At 40.9% G+C, this 23,619-nt stretch overlaps 1 protein-coding gene across 7 annotated transcripts in view; it reads right to left on the bottom strand.

Annotated features, from left to right (window-relative positions):
• Nucleotides 1–4,878: 4,878 nt before the first annotated feature.
• CEP63 (centrosomal protein 63) overlaps nucleotides 4,879–23,619 on the bottom strand; it is a 57,806-nt gene continuing 39,065 nt past the window's right edge. For 6 of the 7 annotated variants that reach the window (XM_045791808.2, XM_087870212.1, XM_045791806.2 and 3 more), the window contains 9 exons: nucleotides 21,926–22,159; nucleotides 19,768–19,907; nucleotides 18,792–18,929; nucleotides 15,706–15,820; nucleotides 14,632–14,829; nucleotides 12,276–12,362; nucleotides 8,306–8,511; nucleotides 7,233–7,509; nucleotides 4,879–5,280 (listed from right to left, as the gene is read on the bottom strand). In XM_045791808.2, coding sequence (XP_045647764.2) covers nucleotides 5,122–5,280; nucleotides 7,233–7,509; nucleotides 8,306–8,511; nucleotides 12,276–12,362; nucleotides 14,632–14,829; nucleotides 15,706–15,820; nucleotides 18,792–18,929; nucleotides 19,768–19,907; nucleotides 21,926–22,159 — 1,554 coding nt within the window. In that variant the 3' untranslated portion in view covers nucleotides 4,879–5,121. The remainder of the gene's footprint in view (nucleotides 5,281–7,232; nucleotides 7,510–8,305; nucleotides 8,512–12,275; nucleotides 12,363–14,631; nucleotides 14,830–15,705; nucleotides 15,821–18,791; nucleotides 18,930–19,767; nucleotides 19,908–21,925; nucleotides 22,160–23,619) is intronic. The other variant, XM_045791811.2, reaches the window with a different exon arrangement.

Below are 23,619 nucleotides of genomic sequence, written 5' to 3'. Positions count from 1 at the left end.
AAAGGGTTCAGGTATAGGCAGGGAAAGATAAGGGGCCCTTGACTAGGCTCTGAAAGAGTGAACAAGAGATAAGGAATAGACCAGACCACCTGGCCTCGGATGTCAGGGAGTATTTTTCTTTGGCGGTTACAGTGTAATCACAGAAAATGATCAAACCTCAAAGAAGTCAGTCATTAAGGGTGTGATCACTTGTCCTTGCTCAGACCAATCTGAAACTCAAGGCCACAAGCTCCCTGTCAAGTTTTCAATGAAAGACTGGCCTAAAAGCCCTCAGTGGCAACCCACTCGGGACCCCTCTCACTCTAGAGAGCTTTCGCTTTCCTTTCTGTTCTCACCTTCACTTAATAAACTTTCACTTCACCCTTTTGTGTCCGTGAGATTCATTCTTCGACTCAGTGAGACGGGAACCCTCCAAGCCTGTTACAAGCCTGCAACATCCCCACATCCTCATCACCACTTGCTATTGTCCACCTTTTGCATTACAGCGGCTGCAAGTAGCATTTCACATGGTTTTGACTTGCATTTTCCTCAAGACTCGTGATGCAGAGCGTCTTTTCATGTGCTTTTTGACCATTTGTGTATCTTCTTTAGAGAAATGTCTATTCAGATCCTTCACCCACTTTAAAATTGGGTTATTTGCCTTTTTGTTATTGAAAAGCTTGATGTTTTAATGACTATTCAACTGCACTTTAAAACTTAGCCCCAAAAGGAATTGGTTGGACTCCTGCAATTTTGCATCTCTCCCCAGGAAACAGAACACAACTCTGGGAAAGTTCCAGTCCCTAAAGTTGTGGTTCTTGATATTTTTTTGGCTCATAGATATCCTTGAGAAGCTGGTGGACACTCTCCGACAGAAAAATGGACATATGCAAATTTATCTACGTTGCATTTAATATCAGGGAGTTCCTGGACCTTCCACCATTCAAGCATTGCCTTGATAAGGCTCTTTCTTTTCATAAGAAGAGTATCTACTTACTTCTGATTGTATCATCCAATCATTTGAACCTGGCCTTAATGGGCAACATAAAATGCCCCAATTCTCGGTTCCCACAGAGGGAAAAAGAGTGAACCAGTCATCAGATTATCGAAATCACACTGTGGAGAAATAGCTTTTATAGAAGATTGCTTTCAAGGCCTGCAGTCCATCATTTCTCTCAATTTTCCCCTGTGGTCAGGCCAGACCACAAGAGCTTTACCCATCACATCTGGGACCGCCGTGGAACTGGTCTGACCGCACTTCAGCCTTTGCCGTCAGCCCACACCGAGGCACGCTCACTGTAAGGAAGCCGAGGGTTCTCACTCTTATCAGTTAGGGAAGTGCTGTAGGCCCTGTCCTCGTGCTCAGACGCCCAGCCGCATGCTCATACACACTCAGAGAAGAGGTGCTTCTCTTGAACCCATGGTCCGTTTTGATCTTGTGGGCAGCATCGAGCTTTTAAGTAATGTTTCCTTCTCTGCTTTTGCCCTTAAGAAGCTCAAGGGAAAGCTGCTGCCTGCCCCGAGCGACTGAACCGGGTGTTAGTTTGTGAAGGGACATTTATGGCCTTCGTTTTCCCTTTGCCCTGATTCCACTCCGTATTTCTTTTTAATACATTTTGTATCCTATCTCAAACTGTTTCTAGAACGAGCCAACAAATCTCTTCCTAACCCTGCCTTTCTGCACATGACTGCCATTCACGACAACTGTTAATGACAGAACTTCTTTTACATTTATTTTTCTCATATGTAACTTTGTTTCCAGACTCAGGGCTGTTTTGCAAACAGATTACCATCACCGTAGTTTACTAGGTGGTGTATGTCTGTGGATGAGAGGGAAGGTAGAGTTTTTTAAGTTGAGTAGACATAATAGCAACTGTATTTTTGGGGCGCTTGGGTGGCACAGTCGGTTAAGCATCTGACTTTGGCTCAGGTCATGATCCTAGGGTCCTGGGATGGAGCCCCCCGTTGGGCTCCCTGCTCAGCGGGAAGCCTGCTTCTCCCCCTCCCTCTGCACCCCCCACTCATGCTCGCTCTCTCTCTCAAATAAACAAAACCTTAAAAAAAAACGTGTATTTCTTTGTCTGTTCAACAAGATATTTTCATAGTGATTACTAGACCAGGCAGTATTCTATGTACTTTACAAATACTCACGTTCACAAAAACCTTCTGAAGGAGGTCTGATTTTGATGTCCCGTTTTACAGAACAGAAAGCTGAGGTATGGAGAGGTTAATTAACTTGCCCAAGGTCACACAGCCAGTAAGTGGTAGGTAGAGCTAGTATTAGGTACTGCGTCGCCTGCCTGCAGAATCCACGCTCTCTACCCCTAGGCTCAGCTAAGCTCTCTACCCCTAGGCTCAGCTAAGCTCTCTACCCCTAGGCTCAGCTAAAGAATCGGGGCTTTGGGATCCTGGGCAAGCCATTTAAATGCTCCCGGTTGCTTTGGAACAGTGATACCCCCTGCCTTGCAGGCTTATTAAGATCAAAGGAGGCTCTGTGGAAAGGCAGCCTCCCATTCACAGGGCGAACTCAACTTTGTCCTCTTTGGCTAAAATCTGCATGGAAATCCAGACCAAACTTCACTGGGAATGCTGGCCAAGAGGAATGAGGCAATCACCCAACACGCCATCATCTGTAAACCCCGAAAGAAGATGAGCGCACCCTCACCTTTCCGTCTCATGTGCGTATCCCGATCACAGAGATTCCGTAAAATGTGTGTTAAGAAACTAGCTCAGATGTAGTTGGACACATTTTCATATTTCGCATATCTTTTTGAAAAATGAAGTTGGGAGATTAAATTACAATCATTCTGACAAATTTAGATCGTTTACCTCAACAATGGGGTGGAAGTTGAAGTACATCGTACCTCACGATTCCTTAAGTATCTCCAGCGACTAAAGTCTGTTCTTGCTCCTCCTAGTTGGCATGTGCCGTGGAAATTTGGGGTTGGAGCCTACATATTTTAGGTGGAAGCTTGGGACAGTCTGAAGCTCAAAAATCCCCGCATACCGATCCAGATGGGTACAATATTTTTGGAGTCTGCAAAGCCCTCTCGGAAATGTATTTTCAATAAATCCCCTCAACCCCACGAGAGGTATCATCCCCATTTTACAGTAAGTGCAATGAAGCCCAGAATGGCAGCGATTTTCATCTACTGAGTGGTCACTTAGGATCTACGAAGTGTGAGAGAGCACCCTGGATGCAGGTGGGACCTCGGCCCTGCTTTTAGGAGTTTTTGGGAGAGACAGAAAGTAGACAGCATGGTGTGGTCAGTGCCTCGAGAGGGGCACACACCGGGCGCCGTAAGAAATGAGAAGCTCTCCTAGTCTGGTCAGGGGCTGCGGGAAGGCTTTCCGAGCACGACAATAGGGGCACGTGAAAGTGTGGGAAGAGGAGGCTGACCAATGGACAGCACGTGCATAGGCACGAAGGGACAACGTGGTGCATCTGAGGAAGGACACGTATCCGTTGGTTCAAACCATCCGAGCACTTGCACAGCTGCCAGGCTTGTGCTGGGTCATGAGGACCCCACCACGAACCAGGCGGGCAACGTCCTTGCCCTCAAGGAGCTTATGGGCAGAAACAGACAATAAAAACGTAAATCAAGGGGCCCCTGGGTGGCTCAGTCGGTTAAGCGTCTGACTCTTGATCTCAGCTCAGGTCTCAATCTCAGGGTTGAGTTCACAGCCCGTGTTGGGCTCCACAGTGGGTACGGAGCCTACTTAAAACAAAACAAAACGGAACAAAACAAAACAGACGAACAAAAAACTTAAATCGAGTAACAGAATGATTTCAGAGCGGGGAGTAGTATAGAGGGAATAACTCAAGGCAGTGAGCTGGGGAGACCAGCCGGCCAGAGGTCTCCTCAAGGGGAGACATTAGGGTGCACACCTGACGGCAAGAAACCCCAGTCGTGGGTGAGGTGAGAGAGAGGGATTCCAGGCAAACAGCAAGGACAAGGACCCTAACAGGTTGACGCCGGCTGCACTAGAAACAGAAAGGAGGCCAGCGTGGCTGGAGCCCCGTGGAGGAACGAAGATGCAGTGGGCGACGCAGGCAAGCCCCGTTACCGATGGCTCTGAAGGCTCTGGTGAGCAACTCCCAGTTCCTCTGGGTGCAGTAAGAAGCCTCTGAAGGGGATCAAGGGAGGGAGCGGTGACACTTCCACTTACTGGGATCACGAGCAGAAGGGGTGCCAGGCAGGAGGCTACCGCCAGCACCTAGGTGAGGGACTGGTTAGTCTGGATCAGGGTGGTGGCCCTGGAGGAGAGAAAGGGCTGCCTCTGAGACAGATTCTGGAAGCAGAATTGACAGGACCTCCCGACGGCCTGGCCATGGAGGTGTGGGATCTAGCTCCTCCACCGATCCACTTCCTGGGACCCTCCTACGCTGGCATCCTTCGGCGTCCCCAGCCCTGCATTCTGCTCTGCTCTCCCTACACACTCTCCGCGGGAGAGCTTATCAGGTGGATCTTATCAGCTCTGCATGGTTTCAAACGCCTCTGCACATTGAGATCTTGCCTCCCCTTAAACATCTCAGCAACGCAGGGGCCGAGCATTTCCATCTGACATTTCACAGGCACCCCACGCCTAAAACCAGCCCCCGTCCCCTCCCTCCACTTCTCTCTTATACTTGTGTTCGGAGCAAGAGCGGGCTTCCCGTCAAAGCTCTTTGGCCCCTGTACACGCTAGCAGCCCAACTGGCTGGTCAGCAGCAACGCCAGGACATCGGCCTGGATCTGGATCAGTTTGGCTCTGAAATCCACGCTTCTACATACTTCTGTAGTTACTTTATCTTCAACTTGTATCATAAAATCTTTATTTTAATTAGTCTATAGCTATTCGCATTTAAGTCATTAAGAGAAAATATCACTTTATAATAAATATTAATGTGAGGGAAAAAAAAGGCTAGCAAAGTGGTTTATTCTTACAAGTTATTGCTGGAAAAAGTTCTTCAAACAAGCCAGGGCAGTGAAAATGCCTTAGAGAAGTATCGGGTGTTGTTCAGATTTCTTCACGCAGCGTCAGGATGTCTCATCTTCGCATTTTCCTGTACGTTCGCGTTGTGAAGAGCCACTACCTCCAGGTGACAGTAACTCTTCAGGGTCTATTTTCATTTCCAAGTTTGTCATTTTTTTAAAGAGGCTACTTTAGGGTCGTGAACTGTTTCACTGTCTTTTCACTCTCTCTTTTAAGTTCCTCAATATGGGCATCCAGGCGCTCTAGAATATGGTGAGACCGCAGCTCCTCCTCTTCCAAAAATCTGGTGGCTATTGAGCCCAGAGGAGACACAGGCAAGGGACACTGGAGGAGAAACAAATTTCGGCATACATAAGCCGAAGAGCATACTTTTCACATACATTTTCATGCTATTTTCTAACCAGAATTATTAAAAGGTGACTTCTAAAAAACTTTTCCTCTGAAGAGATATTTGTTTTTATCCTAATGATAAGACTGGTAAAGAAAAAAAAAAAAGAAGCCGTTGCGTAAAAATTAACACAGACCTCTTCCTTTTTGACCCAAATTGTATAAATGTAAAGTGTCACATAAATACATTAGTTATAGGTCTGAAGAATATCTGTTTAGACTTTGTATAAAGTATACATATAGCCTTTAATACCCCCAGAAGAGTGTATACTTAATGTCTGTTACTGCAAATTCACTTTTAAAATCTGAATATGTTACTTCGATTTTAAAGCACAGCAAATCTACTGATAATATATCAGATACCAAGTGAAATCAGTACTTTCCCTCCTCCAAAACCTCAGTCCATAATCCCTCATCTGAAACTCCTGGGGCCATGGTATTTCAGAATCCAGGCCTCAAAAAGGTAATATAAGACATGTGCCACACACAGTCCCTCCTCACACACAGTAGTTATTTCTAGAGTCCTTACGGAGTTAATGCATAAAGCATCGCTGCTCCTTGGAGAAATACACACACACACACACACACACACACACACACACACACAATCATCCTAAAACAACTCATCCCGGTAGAGTCCCTTTTCTTTATTTTACAAAAGAGAAAACGAGGTTCAGAAGTGTGCAGTGACTTGCCCGAGGCCGTTCCCACTAATGCGTGCCAGAGCTGGGATTCCAACCCCGTTCGCCAGGCCCCAGAGCCCATGCTCCTGATGCTACACTGGGCTACGCCCACCTCCTCCCCCGTCTGGTCACCTGTGTGACAGCTAGACAGAAGGGCAGAGTGCCACCTCGGCCAACCTCAGCTGGCAATGTGCAAGTCTGGGGATTCAAGTTTTTCACAGCTCTGCACGTGACCACAAATAACTGTAGGAGTCCCTCAAGTATTGACAGGGGTTACAAATACTTTAGCAAGGAGGCAATTCACAAAGACAGAATCCGCGACCCATGATTCATGAGGTTCAACTGTATTACCTTACTGGAGTCTGAGGTAACGTCCCATAATCAAACATACTGATATTTCTGAAGTAAAATGCTAAGTAGCATTAAATAAAGCCTACACATACTATCACATCAGTTCAGTTCAGGTTAGGTTTTAGTGCCAAATAAGTTTCACTGTCAAATATAGGAAGAAAGTTTTCAGGACGTTTTTGGATTTCAGAATTACACATAAGTGAAGTGGAGACTTGTTTTACGACTGAGAAGAGAACCTTTACATGGACTTGGTGGTACATTCACAAGCCACAATGAACTGTCACAGGTGTGGGACCACTAACTGGTGATGGCAATGAACGGGCAGAGGCGAGTGCTTAAGTCCGCCCAGCAGCTGCAGGAACACGGGGCCAGCACAGCGTCGCCTTGCGTGGTACTGAGTCCTTGTTCAGGATGCGTCAGATGCACTTCCTTCCTCTGCCTCCATCCACCTCCACCCACCCCCTCTCTCCCTTTCCCACAGCTCCTTCCTTCCTTCTTCACTGTCTAGACCTCAGGACTATCTTGGCATCCAGAGATATTTCTTGAACCAACCATTCCAATACAAAATTAACCTTCTCTGAAAAAGGCAGGAAAGGAATTTCCAATGAGGGTTAAAAACAAAGGCATGGCTATTAACTTTCAGAACTAAGATGTGTTTTGAAAAGTAATCATGGCTGAATGTGTCTTCACAAAAAGATCATAAGACAGAAAAACATGAGAATAATACAGAGTACTTAAACTAGAGAACTAGTAAGCAAACCAACACACCCCACCACCCTCCGTTATCCTTCGAATAAAAAATAAAACCAAACTAAATAGGCTGAATAAGCTAATAAGATCAGAAAGTTTCCATACCGAAGACATAAACTCTTCTTGGTCATTTATACTCTCAGAGACAGTGTCAGAATAATTGGCTTCGTTTGTATCTAGCACTGAAGGCAGAGAGCTAGTTTTGCACAGAAAGTTAGAAGGCAGAGAGACGGAACTGCAAGGGGTGATCTGAGAACTCAGGGGGCTGAGGACCCTGGACATGGGCTCTGTACTATCCAATGCTTGTCGTCTCGGAGAATGAAGAACTGTTTTGTAGTGCTCAGTCTTTATCCCATCATGTCTGTACGGGCCATGGGTAGGCCTGCATAGCAGATCAGAAAACAAAACAAATATAAATTGTAGTGACTTTTCTCTTTTAACACAAAACTGTTACAGGAAGTTAAAATAAAGGAACTTAAAAATAAAGGAACAGGCTAACCGGTTAAGGCTGTAATTTATAAAGTGGGCAGCCCACTCAGACCTCTTGTTCCTTCCATCCGGTAAGGCCCCATATCCACTTCCCACTGCCAGGGCCTAGTGCTCTCACATGAACGACATAGCAAGGAGGACGAGCTGCCAGAGTATTCTAGTGTGTTCAGTGCTGGGACAGAGGGAATTACTGTGCACATGAGATCTGGTGTCGAGGTGGCAGTGGAGGTGAGGTGTCAGCAAAGGCTTTGGTAGGCAGATAGGAAAACACACAAGCCATATAATAAGAGCTGAAGCCAGATGGGTTTGCATGGAATGCTGAGTTCTTCTGGTAACAGCTTATAATTAATTGACCAAAAATACAAAGGAAGCTTTCTTTACATAAAAAAGCCAATTTCTACTTCTTATGGTACCAGTGGGGCGTGGTGGGAGGCAGCATGGAAAGGTTTGGAGGAGGAAGGACATTGTTTGTACACAGGTCCAGAGTATGAAGCTAAAACCTGAATGAAAGTGCTTTATACCCCCCGCCATTTTGTAACCTCATAGTAGCTTCACTTGTATACACCGTACTTCAGAGTCAAACATAGAGCTGTGTGAGGAAGATGTAATTTCTGTAAGTCTGCAATTATTCTCAAAGAAATGAGAATTATAATGGTACACATTTTAAGTAAACTGTGAAGAAATTTTACTTGAACTCTGGATTCTTGAACTCAGGTGCTCTGCTGTGTATCGGTTTAAAGATCCTGTCATGGTTTTTTTTGCACATCTGAGTAGAAATCTCCAGCTTAGATTTAGTATGCATCAAATCTTTCTGTAGTTGTTGATTTTCAGACACTAATTTATTTAATGTCTCAATATACTTCTCCTGGAGGTCTGCTAGTGAAATCTCTTTTGCCTAATAAAAAAGAATACTAGAGTTACTTAATTTGTTTAAGAATACTTGTGATCTGTGATATCGCTGGTGGGAAATTACATTTTTTTTTTTAGTTGTAACTAGTTCATCTATGGCTTTGCCTTGGAAAAAGTAACTATTTGTGGTTGGCCCCCTCCCCTATGAGAAAACAAGTGTTGTTTCTTACAGTGAGTGGGGGTGGAAAATGAGGAGCCACGATGGGCTTCCCTGATGTGCCAAGGAAGATCTGAGGGGCCAGAGGAAGGCTGGAACTCAGGACACAAGAGAGAATCAAAAACAGAAAAAAGGAAGAAAACAGCAGCCATGGGTTCCGCCAGAGTATCTATGGAAGAAAACTGAGAGACCTAGTTCAAAGAAAGACATTGGAACAGAAGGTTCTGAAAAGGAATTCCAGCTGGCAGGGACAACTTTTAAATAAGTACTTTCTGGTCTTAAGGACTTTTACATAACATCGGCACCTGTTCTGGTACGTGAAATCAATTTGAAATACACAGTAAAACAGCATTCAGGTATAAGGTAGGAATTCCTACTCTGATCTGGTCTGGGTTCTGTGATCATGAATTTTACTTTTCAATTCTAGGTGTTTCCTGGTAATACTACCTGAAAAAACAGTAGTCTGGACCTTTTTCTTTTCTAATGACAAAAGATTTCATTAGCATTCTGAAAAATTATGGTAATTTTCTTTGGAATTTAATATGATGTTTGGTCTTTTCTGAAAAGAATTTTCTGAAAATAAGCTGGTCAAAGTGGTTTTTAACAAACAGAATTAAAACATAAACTTTAATATGTAGCCTTCGACTATCTGTGTACCAGTAGTGACAATGTTACAAAATTTTTCAGTAACTTGTCAACTATATAAGGTATATAAACTACTGTTGATTATTTTTATAATAATTTTTTTTATTAAATTATGTTAGTCACCATACAGTACATCCCTGGTTTCCGATGTAAGGCTCGATGATTCATTAGTTGCGTATAACACCCAGTGCACCATGCAATACGTGCCCTCCTTACTACCCATCACCAGTCTATCCCATTCCCCCACCCCCCTCCCCTCTGAGGACCTCAGTTTGTTTCTCAGAGTCCACAGTCTCTCATGTTTCATTCCCCCTTCTGATTACCCCCCCTTTCTTTATCCCTTTCTTCTCCCACCGATCTTCCTAGTTCTTATGTTCCATAGATGAGAGAAACCATATGAGAATTGTCTTTCTCTGCTTGACTTATTTCACTACTGTTCATTTTTTAAAGGTGGCAAATAATTTTAACAGAGCTACTGCTTTCATTATTAACATAATTAGATAATTTCATTAAAATAGTTATTTAATCCAAACATTCATTTGTAAAAGTAATTCCACCTTCCTAGGTGGTAAAATGCAAAAAGGAACTTTCTAAAAATTATTAATATATACAACATGTTCATACTGTGTAATTTCAAACCAGAGGAAGTTTAAACTGCTTGATGGGATTTTGACCAGCCAGAGTCTGATGTTTGATGTCATTAAATACATATTTTTTAAAAAGATAGCGCCTGGCACCTTTTAAAGTTTTCTCAAATTTATTATTAACAATTAAAGAAAAATTAATGTGTGAGGTAATATAAAAACTGTGGTGCCAAGCACACACTGGGCTGTGTGAAGAAAGGACAGGACTATCACTGCTAGATGGCGATTTCAGGAGAAATTAAGCTCAACAGAATCTCTGGTCATAGTCTGGTTTAAGTACCCCTTAGAGTTCCCAACTCTTAAATATCAATAGGCAATCACTGTGTATGATAAGAGTCTCTCCATCAGGTATTGCCAGCCAAATCCTGAGCCTTTTGAAGATTCTGTGGCGTAAATCAGGTTGGTTCTTGGCTTTCTCCATACCAGCTCCATATTGGCTTTATAGGTGCAAATAAAGTTATCTTCCTTTCTCCCTTCCTCCCTCCCTTCCTTCTATCCTTCCTCCCTCCCTCCCTCCAACTTCCCCCTTACAAAGGGTTTAGCTGCTCTTTCCTCTCCTCTTTCTTCCCATCCCTTGTGGGTTTGCACTTTAAAAAATCCTTTCATTATAGTTTTAGAGGGGTTTGGGAAGGAGCACGATTAGACGCGTATTCTCACCCGCCACCTTAGACGATGACATGATATTTCATGTAGAGACAGCCACAGACTAACCGCCTCTAGAGGTTAACATTTAGTTTACTGCAAAATTTGGTACATTGCAAATAACACCAAAATGACCGTTTCAGCACATTTGCTCCTACAGGATGGGTTCTTTGGGAATGCAAACTGATATGACCTTTCTGAAGAACTACTCTGCAATAATTATTAAAATCTGAAATGCACATGACCCAGAAGTTTATAGGCTATATATATGTACAAGTTTAATGGATATTGCTAAACTGTCCTCTAAAAGGCTATACCAATTCAATACCTGCTCATTAACAGAGCATGAAAGCCTGTTGCCCTATATCCTTGCCAATACTGGCCATATTCATTTTAAAAAATCAGTGTCAAGCCAATTAGCAAAAAAGTATTTACTTATTTAGTTTTGATTATTAGGGATGCTGAACAGCTTTTCTTGTTTACTTCTTTTCTTGCATTACTTCTATGAATTATCTCTGTTCTTTGTCCATTTTTCTACTGGATTCCAATCTTTTTATTATCTTTCCAGGAAATCCTTACATTAAATATCAACTTTTGTCTATTTATAGATTGTTTCCCCCAGTCTATTAGTCTTTTTTTATGGGGGCTTTTGCCATCCACAAATTTTACATTTTTATGTCGTAAAATTGTTTATGTTGTAAAATTCTTAATGGTTTCATGATGCTAAGAGAATCTTACAGTCCCCAAAAATTATAAAAATAGTCCCTGATATTTTCTTTTACTTAAAATATTCATTTAATGTTTTACACTTTCTCCCACCCCAGCCTCCATAATCCATGATTGTGAAATTAAAACTCCTTAGTAGTGAATGGGGATGCTGGGTAACCACATGTCTCTGGTGGCACAGAGTCTCTGGAAATGCAGAAAGAAAAAGTTTCTACAGTCTTTGGACGTTTGACCTACATCAAGAAGAAATGGGTCAGAACAGATGGGTCATTTTGCAAATTATAAGAATTTTGTAACAAAATAGCTAAAAGGACATCCATACCATTTATGAACTCACTGCTAACAAAGCATGTTCTCCCCGTTTCACAGGAGCTGGCGCACACCTCTTACCCCCCCACTAGTTTCCTCTCAATCTCTTTAGGGCAAGAATTCTATCTTACTCATCCCTGCGTCCATTACATTGCCTATGAAAATACTTTGAACACAAAAGATTCTAGAATATTTGACTAAATGAATTATATCTTAAAGAAATATAATTAAAACCAAATTATGTAAAAGATGATATACTTTATAAGAAAAACATATTATGAACATAATAATTAGAACAATAATAATAATAGCACCTAACATTTACTGTGCACTTACTAAATGCCAGGCACTATGCTAAGCACTTTATATACATGCTTCCTACTAAGAACATAGACTGTACATGTATTTTGTCATATACACAATACAAAAAAATCTTCCAATTGCTGAAGTGGAGAATGATATTTGCTCACTGCCATCACTGTCTTGACTTCTTTTTATTTGAGCAAGTTTCTGCAGAAGGATCATTCCACAGTTTGATCTTAACTCTCTCTTTACAACATCAATATTTACAAAGTGATTTCTTTAAAAGGCTTGGATAATAGAAAAACTTAAGTTTCTATTATGTACCTCATGTAAACCCAATTCCAATTTCATCACCATTTCAGAGAGATGACGATTTTCTAACTTGAGTGATTCCATCTGATCCAAAATCTCCTAAGAAGGGAAAAGCAGAAAAAACAAACAAATAAATCAAATGCATCTACAAAATTTTTCCATATATATTTTCCTTAGGCAAAGATGCATTCTTCATTCATATAAATATATCATATATATTTAATTATATTAATATATTAATATATATATATATATATATATATACCTTTCTAAAAAGATTTTTTAGGGGCACCTGGGTGGCTCAGTTGGTTAAGGTCCTGGGATAGAACCCTGAGTCAAGCTCCCTGCTCAGCAGGGAGTCTACTTCTCCCTCTGTCCCTCCCCACCACTCATGCACACGTGCTAAGAAATAAAATCTTCAAGAAATAGAAAAATAAAAAGATTTTTTAAAAAGGTGTATCAAGATATATCAACACACATGTATTTAAACTATTCTAAGAAAATGAATGAGTTCAGGGCGCCTGGGTGGCTCAGTCGGTTAAGTGATTGACTCTTGATTTGGGCTAAGTTCACAATCTCAGGGTCCTGAGATTGAGCCCCACGTCGGGGCTGTTCTCAGTGGGACGTCTGCTTGAGATTCTCCCTCTCCCTCGGCCCCCTCCCTGCTCATGCTCTCTCTCTGAAATAAACAAATCTTAAAAAAAACAAAGATGAACAAGTCCCGTGGTCAATCCCTCCCACTCCCAGTGTTACCCGCCTCTCATGTGGCTTCCACCTCCAACATCGTATGGACTGCGCTCCTTTCACAAGAGAATACAGACACACCTCAGAGATGTTGCGGGGTCAATCCCAGAGCACCGCAATAAAGCGAGTATCACCAAAAAATGAGTCAAATGAATACTTTGGTTTCCCAGTGCATATAAAAGCTATGTTTACACTATACTGTAGTCTATTAAGCGTGCAACAGCATTACGTCTCAAAAAATGTATGCACTTTAATTTAAAAATACTTTTTTGCTAAAAAATGCTAACCATCACCTGAGCTTTCAGCGAGTTGTAATTACTGATCACAGATTACTATACAAATAAAATAATAATGAAAATGTTTGAAATACTGCGAGAATTACCAAAACGCGATACAGAGACATGAAGTGAGCAAATGCTGTTGGAAAAATGGTGCTGACTGACTTGCTCATCACATTGCCACAAACCTTCCATCTGTGAAAACTGTAACTTCTGCAATGGGCAGTAAAGCAGAGTGCCCGAAGAGCAGGTGTGCCTGTAACTTACTCTTCCTCCTTTTTCTCCTCAGCTTGTCTGCTCGTCCATTCCCACTTGAAAAACACTCCTGCCTTCTTTGGGTTCCTCCTTTCTTTGTGAAAACTATCTAGTTTTCTTCCTCATCGCTACTTTTTTTTTTAGCTCTATTTCAACACCTTTTTACCCTAAATGAGTAGTTTCCTAAGTGTAGTTTGGTCTGTCTTCATCTCTATGCTTTCTCACATTTTCTAAGTCGCCATGGGAGTTTCAAATGCCAACTCCACACAGAGATGCCCACAGCCAAATGTCTCACCCCGACTTTAATCTTGAACTCCAGGTCTCCTGTGGAATTGACTATTAGATATTGCCATACAAACATCCAGCCTTAATCTCAAACCAGTTGCTCCACCGGCTTCCCTATTTCATGTTACTTTCAAACAAATTCAGTATCTGCCCTCACCTGCTCCTTATCTTTTCTCTATTTCACTAAAGAGCGTCACTTTCTACTCAGTTGCCCACGTTGCAATCCTGAGTGACATCTTCCCCTAACTCTAACTTGCCCTCCCCGTCCAATCAAATGCAAAGCCCAGTCGATTTTACCAGCCACATATCTCAGAATCCCTGCATTTCCCTGTACCTCCCCTGCCCACTGCTCAGGCCACCACTCACTGGTGTAAGAGTCTCCGAGTAGTCTCTCTGCCTCCTTGCTCGCTCCTCATATCACAACCACTGAGACCCTTGATGCCTGCTTACAGCCATTCACTACTGGCCTCACGAGAACACTAAACCCTTCCCACGCCCTGGGCAGGGTCCCAGGAGCCAGCTCCTGCTTCCCAGTCCCATCCCCTGCTGCACTCACCCCGTGTGTACTCTAGTCTGTCCCAGCGAACACGTCACACTCTTGCCGTGCACGACAGACACAACCTCTCTACTCTGTACCCACTCCCACCTCCCCACCAATCCTCACAGAATGCTTGTTAACCAGCACGCCTCAGCCCACAGCAGGAGTCTAATAAAAATTTGCTGAATTAAATGCTATGGAAATTATATCTGTACTGAAGTCAATCTTCAAAAACACTTCAAATGAAAAGTTTTTGTTCAAGCTTCACCTTATGTTCTACGGCTTTTTCTTCTGCCTTTTGTATCTCTGCTTTGAGTCGCTTTTCCATGTCAGAGGACGAGCTTCTGGTGGAAGCAATAGTGATGTCTCGCTGGTGTAACTCCCGAGTTAGCTGTGAGATTTCCATCTTCATTCCTTCTAGTGCAGAACTATAACTTTGTTCAGCCTGTAAAATCTGTTCTTTCAACTACAAAGAAACAGAAAGGAAAGCGTAAAGAAAAAAAAGAAAGCACGTAAACAGATAAATATGTTAATAGTTAAAATAATAAGGCAATTTCTACCTACCCCAAGACATGAATTTTTTCCTTAATTCAATCTGCAGAAAATTAGCAACTTACCAAGTTGTACGTCTACACTGAAGGTCAGATGGCTATACCCACAATATTTATTAATCTCAAAACAGGGAGAGTTGGGTTATTCGAATGTTGAGAACCTGTGTCTAAGTCCATGCACACATTATTTAGAGGACAACACCTGTGACCTTCATTCTTTTTCTTAGTTGCAAAGCTAAAAATTTTGTTTATATGGCTTCCTTGTCCACAGAAGACAACAGAAAGGCAAGAGGAAGAAAGAAGCTAGAAGTAATCTCAAATAAGTAATAAAAATTACGAGTCAACAAACACAGCAGCCAGGGCCCATTAATGCGGAGACAAACAGCACTGCATACCTCCACAGCCAGTGAGGATATTGACTATGCCACGGCACAGAATTCAGACCCATGACCACCTTCAGTCAATAAGAAAATATTAAATGCTAGTTCATATCTTTTTGAAAGCAAAAGAGTATAAATCTTTTAGAAAGTTTTTCATCAAAACATGTTTAAAATAAAGCTTAGAGTTCAAAGAGGATAGGCTTCAATTATCTTGAAAACGTTTATATGGCGTCCCTGAGGATTATGAAGACTTTCCCTAAGCACATTCCAGGTGCATGTCTACTCCTGAATATCAAGTGGCTCCTTGGACCACATTTTTCTCTCATTAAATATACCTCCTATGACCTCCCAACCCACAGCTTAATCCGTAAATACATACAACTTGGCTACCGCAGGCCGGCAGATTTTTACCTTCTTAATCTCTGCCCTGTACTCATTGTTATGTACTTCCATCTTCTTCAATTCTTCATATTTTTCCATTAGTTCTTGGCTCAGTTGTTTACATGTTGCACTCACAGACTCCAAGCTGTATGTATGACAAAAATATGATCACATGCTTAAAACAAAAACCCTGAAGCCCACAGATTCAATTATCTAACTTATCTTTTTGATGTCCAAGAATTATCTTAAACTTCACCTCCCACCCCAAATTAAAACTCATTTCCCATGGGGCGCCTGGGTGGCACAGCGGTTAAGCGTCTGCCTTTGGCTCAGGGCGTGATCCCGGCGTTGTGGGATCGAGCCCCACATCAGGCTCCTCTGCTATGAGCCTGCTTCTTCCTCTCCCCCTCCCCCTGCTTGTGTTCCCTCTCTCGCTGGCTGTCTCTATCTCTGTCGAATAAATAAATAAAAAATCTTTAAAAAAAAAATAAATAAAACTCATTTCCCATTTCCTCAGCACCAGAGGCAACTAAATTCAATTCAAGCTTTTGGAGATACTTTTGATTTCTGTGTTTACCTGTACTCTTTCCCTCTGCTTAAAATTTAACTGGTTATAAAATTCTAAAGATTACAGCAACTTCACTACTTTTCTCTCTCAAACTGTACAAGAGTTACCATCATAATTTTCATCTTCACCATACCTAATTACAATCCCACCCTACACAGCTTCCACCTTGTCCCCCTTACTTAACAATCAATCCCTCATCAGGTATGAGAACCTCAGGGGACCATAACTCTCTTATCTCACCATTCATTTCTGCTAATAAAATCCTTTTGCTCCTTTCTCAGGGAATATTTTGTTCAAACTAAACAGCACAAACTATCTAAAATGGGTTCCTTTTTCATTTGCCTTTTGATTGAAAGAATATTTTTAAAGACATTGTTTATTACTGAACACTGGTGTATATTTCCATTTATTTCAACTTTACCTATTTCTAAATATCCTAGAATGCTCATTTACTTGGGACTTAGTACATTAGTACAGTGTGTCAAACACTGAGGCAGAGAGAGAAGAAGAATTATAGATTATAGATACTCGTATCATAGCTACAGATGGGAGAACTGGGGCTTAAAGGGGCTAGGGGTCTAAGGTCACACTGCAAGTCAGAAAGAAGAGGTAGGTCTCTAGAGCCTGACTGGAGCACAGTAAAACATACCTATGCGTAAGATACTAAAAAGTCAATCAATGGAAAATCTGTAATAGAAACTGTAAATTTTAGTTCCAATGTCAAAAAGAATAATAAGCTCTGGGGAGCTTGGGTGCCTCGGTCAGTTAATCAAGACTCTTGATTTCAGCTCACGTCATGTTCTCAGGGTTGTGAGATCAAGCCCCACATCAGGCTCCACACTGAGTATGGACCCTGCTTAAGATTCTCTCTCACCCTCTCCCTCTGCTCCTCCCTGCTGCCACTCACGCTTTCTTGGTCTCTCTCAAAAGGAAGGAAGGAAGGAAGGAAGGAAGGAAGGAAGGAAGGAAGGAAGGAAGGAAGGAAGGAAGGAAGGAAGGGAGGAAGGAAGGAGGGAAGGGCGAGCTTGTATTTTATTCAGTTTAAAATGTACACAACCTGGGGCACCTGGGTAGGTCAGTCGGTTAAGCATCTGACTTCAGCTCAGGTCATGATCTCAGGGTCTGGGATCGAGGCATTGGGCTCCCTGCTCAGTGGGGAGTCTGCTTCTCCCTCTCCCTCTGCCTCTCTCCCCAGCTTGCACTCTCTCTCACTCCTTCTCTCTCCCTTTCTCAAATAAATAAAATCTTTAAAAATAAATTTTAAAATGTACACATCCACCTCAGGAATGATAACCAAGACTATCTTAAGTATTCCAAGGTGCAAAACAAATAAAGCAAAAACCATATGTGTGTGCATGGTATTTAATATGTAAAGAAAAAACCTGGTGGTTCCCAAAAACAGAAATAAAAAGTAAAAAATTTATTACTTAAAGATAAACTTAAAAGGGTAAAATAGCAATATTTTTGTTGTTTGCTTGCCTAAAGGCTAACAACTCACATATTTTCTAATCTTTTACATACAGAAAATGTTAGTGTACAAATGATCACAATTTATGTTTAAAATAAAATATCAAAATCTTCCCAGTCACAAAGTTTAGAGGTATGACAAACAAAAGTTCACAAGTACAACGACAAAGCAAGTGGGGCAGGCATGCTCTAGCATAGGTCGGGATTCAGCGAGCACCAAGAAAATAATCAACAGTGCTTTGGGACAGAAGGAAGGAGCACCACGTGCCCCATGTGCCCTCGCTGAGAGCAGCTCCACGGAAGCAGCTGGTAGAGGGAAGAACCTACCTGAAGACGTTCTACACAGGCAAAATGCAAAAGTGAAACTAGTACAGTCAGTACAGACAACTCTTTTGAAGAATCTGATTTTATAGGAGAGCAGAGAAATGTGGAAACAACTTGACAGGGATATAGGATTCAAGGAGGGTTTTGATTTTTTCCCAATATGGGAACTATTAAAGCCTACTTTACACCACTAGGAATGATTTAGCAGACAGGAAGAACTTGATGTAAAAAGAAAATAAAAAACCGTGCAAACAGGACACAAGTGAAGTCTTAGGGGAACAGACATGTCATCCGTCAACTCACGCACTCTAACAGACGTTAGGCACAGAGGCAGGCAGACCGGTATATTTGGTGGTAGAAAAATTAGGAAGCTCTCCTTTCATTGCTTCTGTTTTCTCAAGGAAATAAGAAGTTAGGCCATCTGTGGATGCTAGAGAAAAAAAAAAACTATTTTTTCACTAAAACTAATTTTTTTAAAGATTTTATTTATTTATTTGAGAGACATAGAGCAAGAACAAGCAGGGAGAGGAACAGAGGGAGAGGGAACTCCCACTGAGCATAGAGCCTGACACAGGGCTCGATCTCACAACCCTGAGATCATGACCTGAGCCAAAATCAAGAGTCAGTTGCTTAACCGACTGAGCCATGCAGGTGCCCCTTCACTAAGACTATTAAATTACTTTACTTTATCAATATGACAATCAAAAATCATCTTTAACAACTTGAACATTCTTGAAATGTGTATTTAATTATCTACCTGCCTTCCAAGCGAGTCACCTCTGCCTGCAGAAGTTCTTCACTACTGTGGGTGAAATCCAGCTGGGACAGCATGTTACCTAAGTCCCCCTGCTCTTGCGAGGCGTACCTCTTTTCTGCCTGTGACTCCTCCAGGGACCTAAAGACAGAGGAGGAGGACTGTTAAAGGCCTCTGATCTTTGCAAAAAAAAAAAAAAAAAACCATAATCAGTTCGTATTTCCCAGCTGTTTTTGGTAATGAAACTCTTTGGAATTCTTCAGTTGTCTCCTGCTTCATGAAAGGAACACTTGGGAGAGAAAAAGGCACAAGATAATGCTTCTCAAAAAAGTCAGCAGCAGCTTACTCCTTTCTCAACTGGGATTTGGCCTATTTCTCAACGGAAAAGACAAAATGACAAAACTTTTGTTTCCACTTGATACCTTGAGCCAAAAAAACTGAAAAGTTACAGGAAAGTTCTCGCAAGAACAGAAATGTGTACCAGACTTAAATCAAGCAAAAGGAGCATAGCTTCTTCTATTACTTTCCACTAAAAGACTCACGGAAATAATTCATATATAGAAATATAATGGGTTTTACGTTTCTTTTAAAAACGAGCTATCTCAATAGCTGCCTTTATTATTGATGTTAATGATAAGCAGCTACTTATCATGACCTATTCTACCAAGAAAGGGAGGCCTTCCAGGAGACATGGACTACAATTCCTTTCACATTTGGAGTTTCACCAAGAGTAGAGATTGACCCAGTAGTTTCTACTTTCTAAACATTACAGCCTTTTGGTTAGGGACCCACACTGGAGGCAGAAAATAACTAACCACACAAAATCTTATAACGCTATAAAAATTTAACTCAGAAATTAAAAGTGAATAAGAAAACCCATAATATGATCAAACACAAAATTATGAATACATCATATTCTAACTGGTGCTCAATGCCAAACCACCAAGTGGGTACAATTAATATTTAAGATTAAATATACCTTATGGCCTCTATCGTGTGTTTAGTGTCAGCTGGCTTTAACTTTGCTTGTAGCTTCTCCTTTTGCATTCTTTCCTCATGCATGAAATTTTCTTGAGACTGAAGAGTTGCTTTCAATTCTCTCTTTTCTTCCTGAAGAATCTGAAAAATACTCAGAAAAATGTCAGATGTTATTACAATTTTTCTATTTCATGAGAAAAGGAAGCCAGAGAGTCAGACTATAACAGGTACAATATTAACAAGGCTATCAATGTCTGATCCATTAACTACAGAGTAGGGAAGAAACCATGGACTCTTGAACCTAGTTCGAGGTTAATTTTTTTAAGTTCTTATTTAAATTCTAGTTAGTTAACAAATGGTGTTGGGAAAACTGGACAGCCACATGCAGAAGCATGAAACTGGACTACTTTCTTACACCATATAAAAAATAAACACAAAATGGATGAAAGACCTAAATGTGAGACAGGAACCCATCAAAATCCTAGAGGAGAACACAGGCAGCAACCTCTTTGACCTTGGCCGCAGCAACTTCTTGCTAGACACGTCTCCAAAGGCAAGAGAATCAAAAGCAAATGTGAACTATCAGGACTTCATCCAGATAAAAAGCTTTTGCACAGCACAGGAAACAGTAAGCAAAACTAAAAGGCAACCTACAGAATGGGAGAAGATATTTGCAAATGTCTTATCAGATAAAGGGCTAATAACCCAAATCCATAAAGAACTTATCAAACTCAACATCCAAAAACCAAAAAATCCAGCTAAGAAATGGGCAGAAGACATGAACAGACATTTCTCCAAAGAAGACATACCAATGGTCAACAGACACATGAAAAAATGTTCAACATCACTCGGCATCAGGGAAATACAAATCAAAACCACAATGAGATACTACCGCACACTGGTAAGAATAACTAAAACTAACAATTCAGGGACCAACAGATGTTGGTGAGGATGTGGAGAATGGGGAACACTCTTACACTGTTGATGGGAATGCAAACTGGTGCAGCCACTTTGGAACACAGTATGGAGGTTCCCCAAAAAGTTAAAACTAGAACTACCCTATGACCCAGTAATTGCACTACTAGATATTTATCCAAAGGATACAAACATAGTGATTCGAAGAGGCACATGCACCCCAATGTTTATAGCCACAATGTCCACAATAGCCAAAATATGGAAAGAGCCCAGATGTCCATCAACAGATGAATGGATAAAGAAGATGTGGTGTATACACACACACACACACACATGCACACACACAGACACAGGAATATTACTCAGCCGTCAAAAAGAATGAAAGTTTGCCATTAACAACAATGTGGATGGAACTAGAGGGTATTATGCTAAGCAAAATAAGTCAGTCAGAGAAAGACAAATACCATATGATATCACTCACATGGAATTTAAGAAACAAAACAGATGAACATAGGGGAAAGGAAGGAAAAATAAAATAAGATGAAAATAGGGAGGCAAACCATAAGAGACGCTGAACTCTAGGAAACAAACTGAGGGTTGCTGGAGGGGAGGTGGGTAGGGGAAAGGGATAACTGGGTGATCGGTATTAAGGAGGGCATGTGATGTAATGAGCACTGGGTGTTATATACAACTGATAAAGCACTAACTTCTACCTCTGAAACTAATAAAAAAATAAAGAAATTCTAGTTCGTTAACATATAATGTAATATTGGTTTCAGGAGTAGAATTCAGTGATTCATCACTTACATATAACACCCAATGCTCATCACATGTGCCCTCCTTAATGCCCATCACCCAACTATCCCTTCCCCCTACCCAACTCCCCTCCAGCAACCCTTAGTTTGTTCTCTATCTTTAAGAGTTTCTTACGGTTTGCCTCCCTCTCTATTTTTCCCCTTCCCCTATGCTCATCTGTTTTGTTTCTTAAATTCCACATATGAGTGAAATCATGGTATTTGTCTTTCTCTGACTTATTTCACTTAGCATAATACACTCTAGTTCCATCCTTGTCATTGCAAATGGCAAGATTTCATTCTTTTTGATGACTGAGTAAAATTTCACTGTAATATATATATACACCACATCTTCTTTATCCATTCAGGTGATGGACTTTGGGGCTAATTATTTTCCCTTAAAAACATGCATACACACATTTCCCCAACTGTAGTAATTTTAAAACAAACCTCTAATAGTTTTTCAGATTCCCTCAATTTTTCTTCTTTTTGCCGCTGCTCTTGCATAACAGTCATATTGGTTCCAACCAAGTCATTGACCCTCATGGTGAGGCGCTCTATTTCCAACTCATTGGCACAAATAGTGTCATTGGCGCGCTCCAGCTTACTGCTCAGGTGCTGAATTTCCGACTGGCTGGACAGCTCCACAGACTCTAATTTCTGTTTCCGATTGACAAGCTGAGCCTAGAAACACAGATTACCAATAGACAGAAGTGAAATAATAAAAGAACAATTTGATGCATAAGGAAGACTAAAATAAAACTGAGTTTATTTCCATAAAAATGTAAAGCATTAGTTCATTTATAATAACCCACTCATGACCCAAAAAACCTCTCATGATAAAAACTGGGAACAGAAGGGAACTCTCTCAACTTGCTAAAGACGATCTAAAAAAACTGTACAGCTAACATCATACTTAATAATGAGAAACTCAAAGCCTTCTCACTAAGATGAGGTACAAGTCAAAGATATCCCCTGTCACTAGTCCTTTTTAATATCAACTGGGTGTCCTTGCTAATGTAAGGCAAGAAAAGGAAATAAAAGGTATATATATATTGGGAAGGAAGACATAAAGACGCCTTTGCTCAAGGATAACATGATCGTTTATGTAAAAAATCTGAAAGAATCAATAACAACAAAAAACCCTCTTGAAAGATGCCTCAAAAATTAAAAATAGAACCCTACCATCTAGCAATCCCACTACTGGGTATTTACTCAACAAATACAAAAACACTAATTCAAAGGGACACATGCACCCCTATGTTTATAGCAGCATTATTTACAACAGCCAAGATATGGAAGCACCCCAAGCATCCATCAACTGATGAATGGATAAAGAAGAGGTGGTATATATACACAATGAAATATTACCTATAAAAAGGAATGAAATCATGCCATTTGCAATGAGATGGATGGAGCTAGAGAGTACAATGCTAAGAGAAATAAGTCAGAGAAAGATTAATACTATCTGATTTCACTCATAAGTGGAATTTAAGAAACAAAACATAGGGACGAAGGGAAAAAGAGAGAGAAAGAAACATACTCTTAACTATAGAGAACAAACTGGTGGTTACCAGAGGGGAGGTGGGTGGGGGGATGGGTTAAATAGGTGATGGGGATTAATGAGGGCACTTGTTGTGATGATCAACAAGTGTATGGAATTGTTGATCACTGTATTATACACCTGAAACTAATATAACACTCTATGTTAACTGACTGGAATTAAAATAAAAACTTAAAAAAAAGAAAAAAAACTCTCCTGGAATTAATAAGCAATTATAGCAAAGTTGCAGGATATAAGGTTAATACACAAAACTCAATCACTTTTCTATATACCAATAATGAACATGTGGAATTTAAATTAAAAACATGGTATCATTTACATTAACACCGGAAAAAATTAAATATTTAAGTATGAATATAACTAAATAAGTACAAGATCTATTTAAGGGAAACTATAATACTCTGATGAATTAAATCAAAAAACTAAATAAATGGGGAGACAGTCCATGTTCATGGATAGGAGAACTCAATACTGTCAAAGTGTCAGCTCTTCCCAATGTGATCTATGGATTCAACACAATCCCAATCAAGATCCCAGAAAATTATTTTATGGATATTGACAAACTGATTCTAAAGTTTAT

This window comes from Ursus americanus, chromosome 20 (assembly GCF_024610735.1).
Source record: "Ursus americanus isolate L20-20 chromosome 20, mUrsAme1.1.p, whole genome shotgun sequence".
Lineage (NCBI taxonomy): Eukaryota > Metazoa > Chordata > Mammalia > Carnivora > Ursidae > Ursus > Ursus americanus.
The sequence above is the reverse complement of the archived record's forward strand: the minus strand, read 5'-3'. Positions and strand labels throughout refer to the sequence as shown.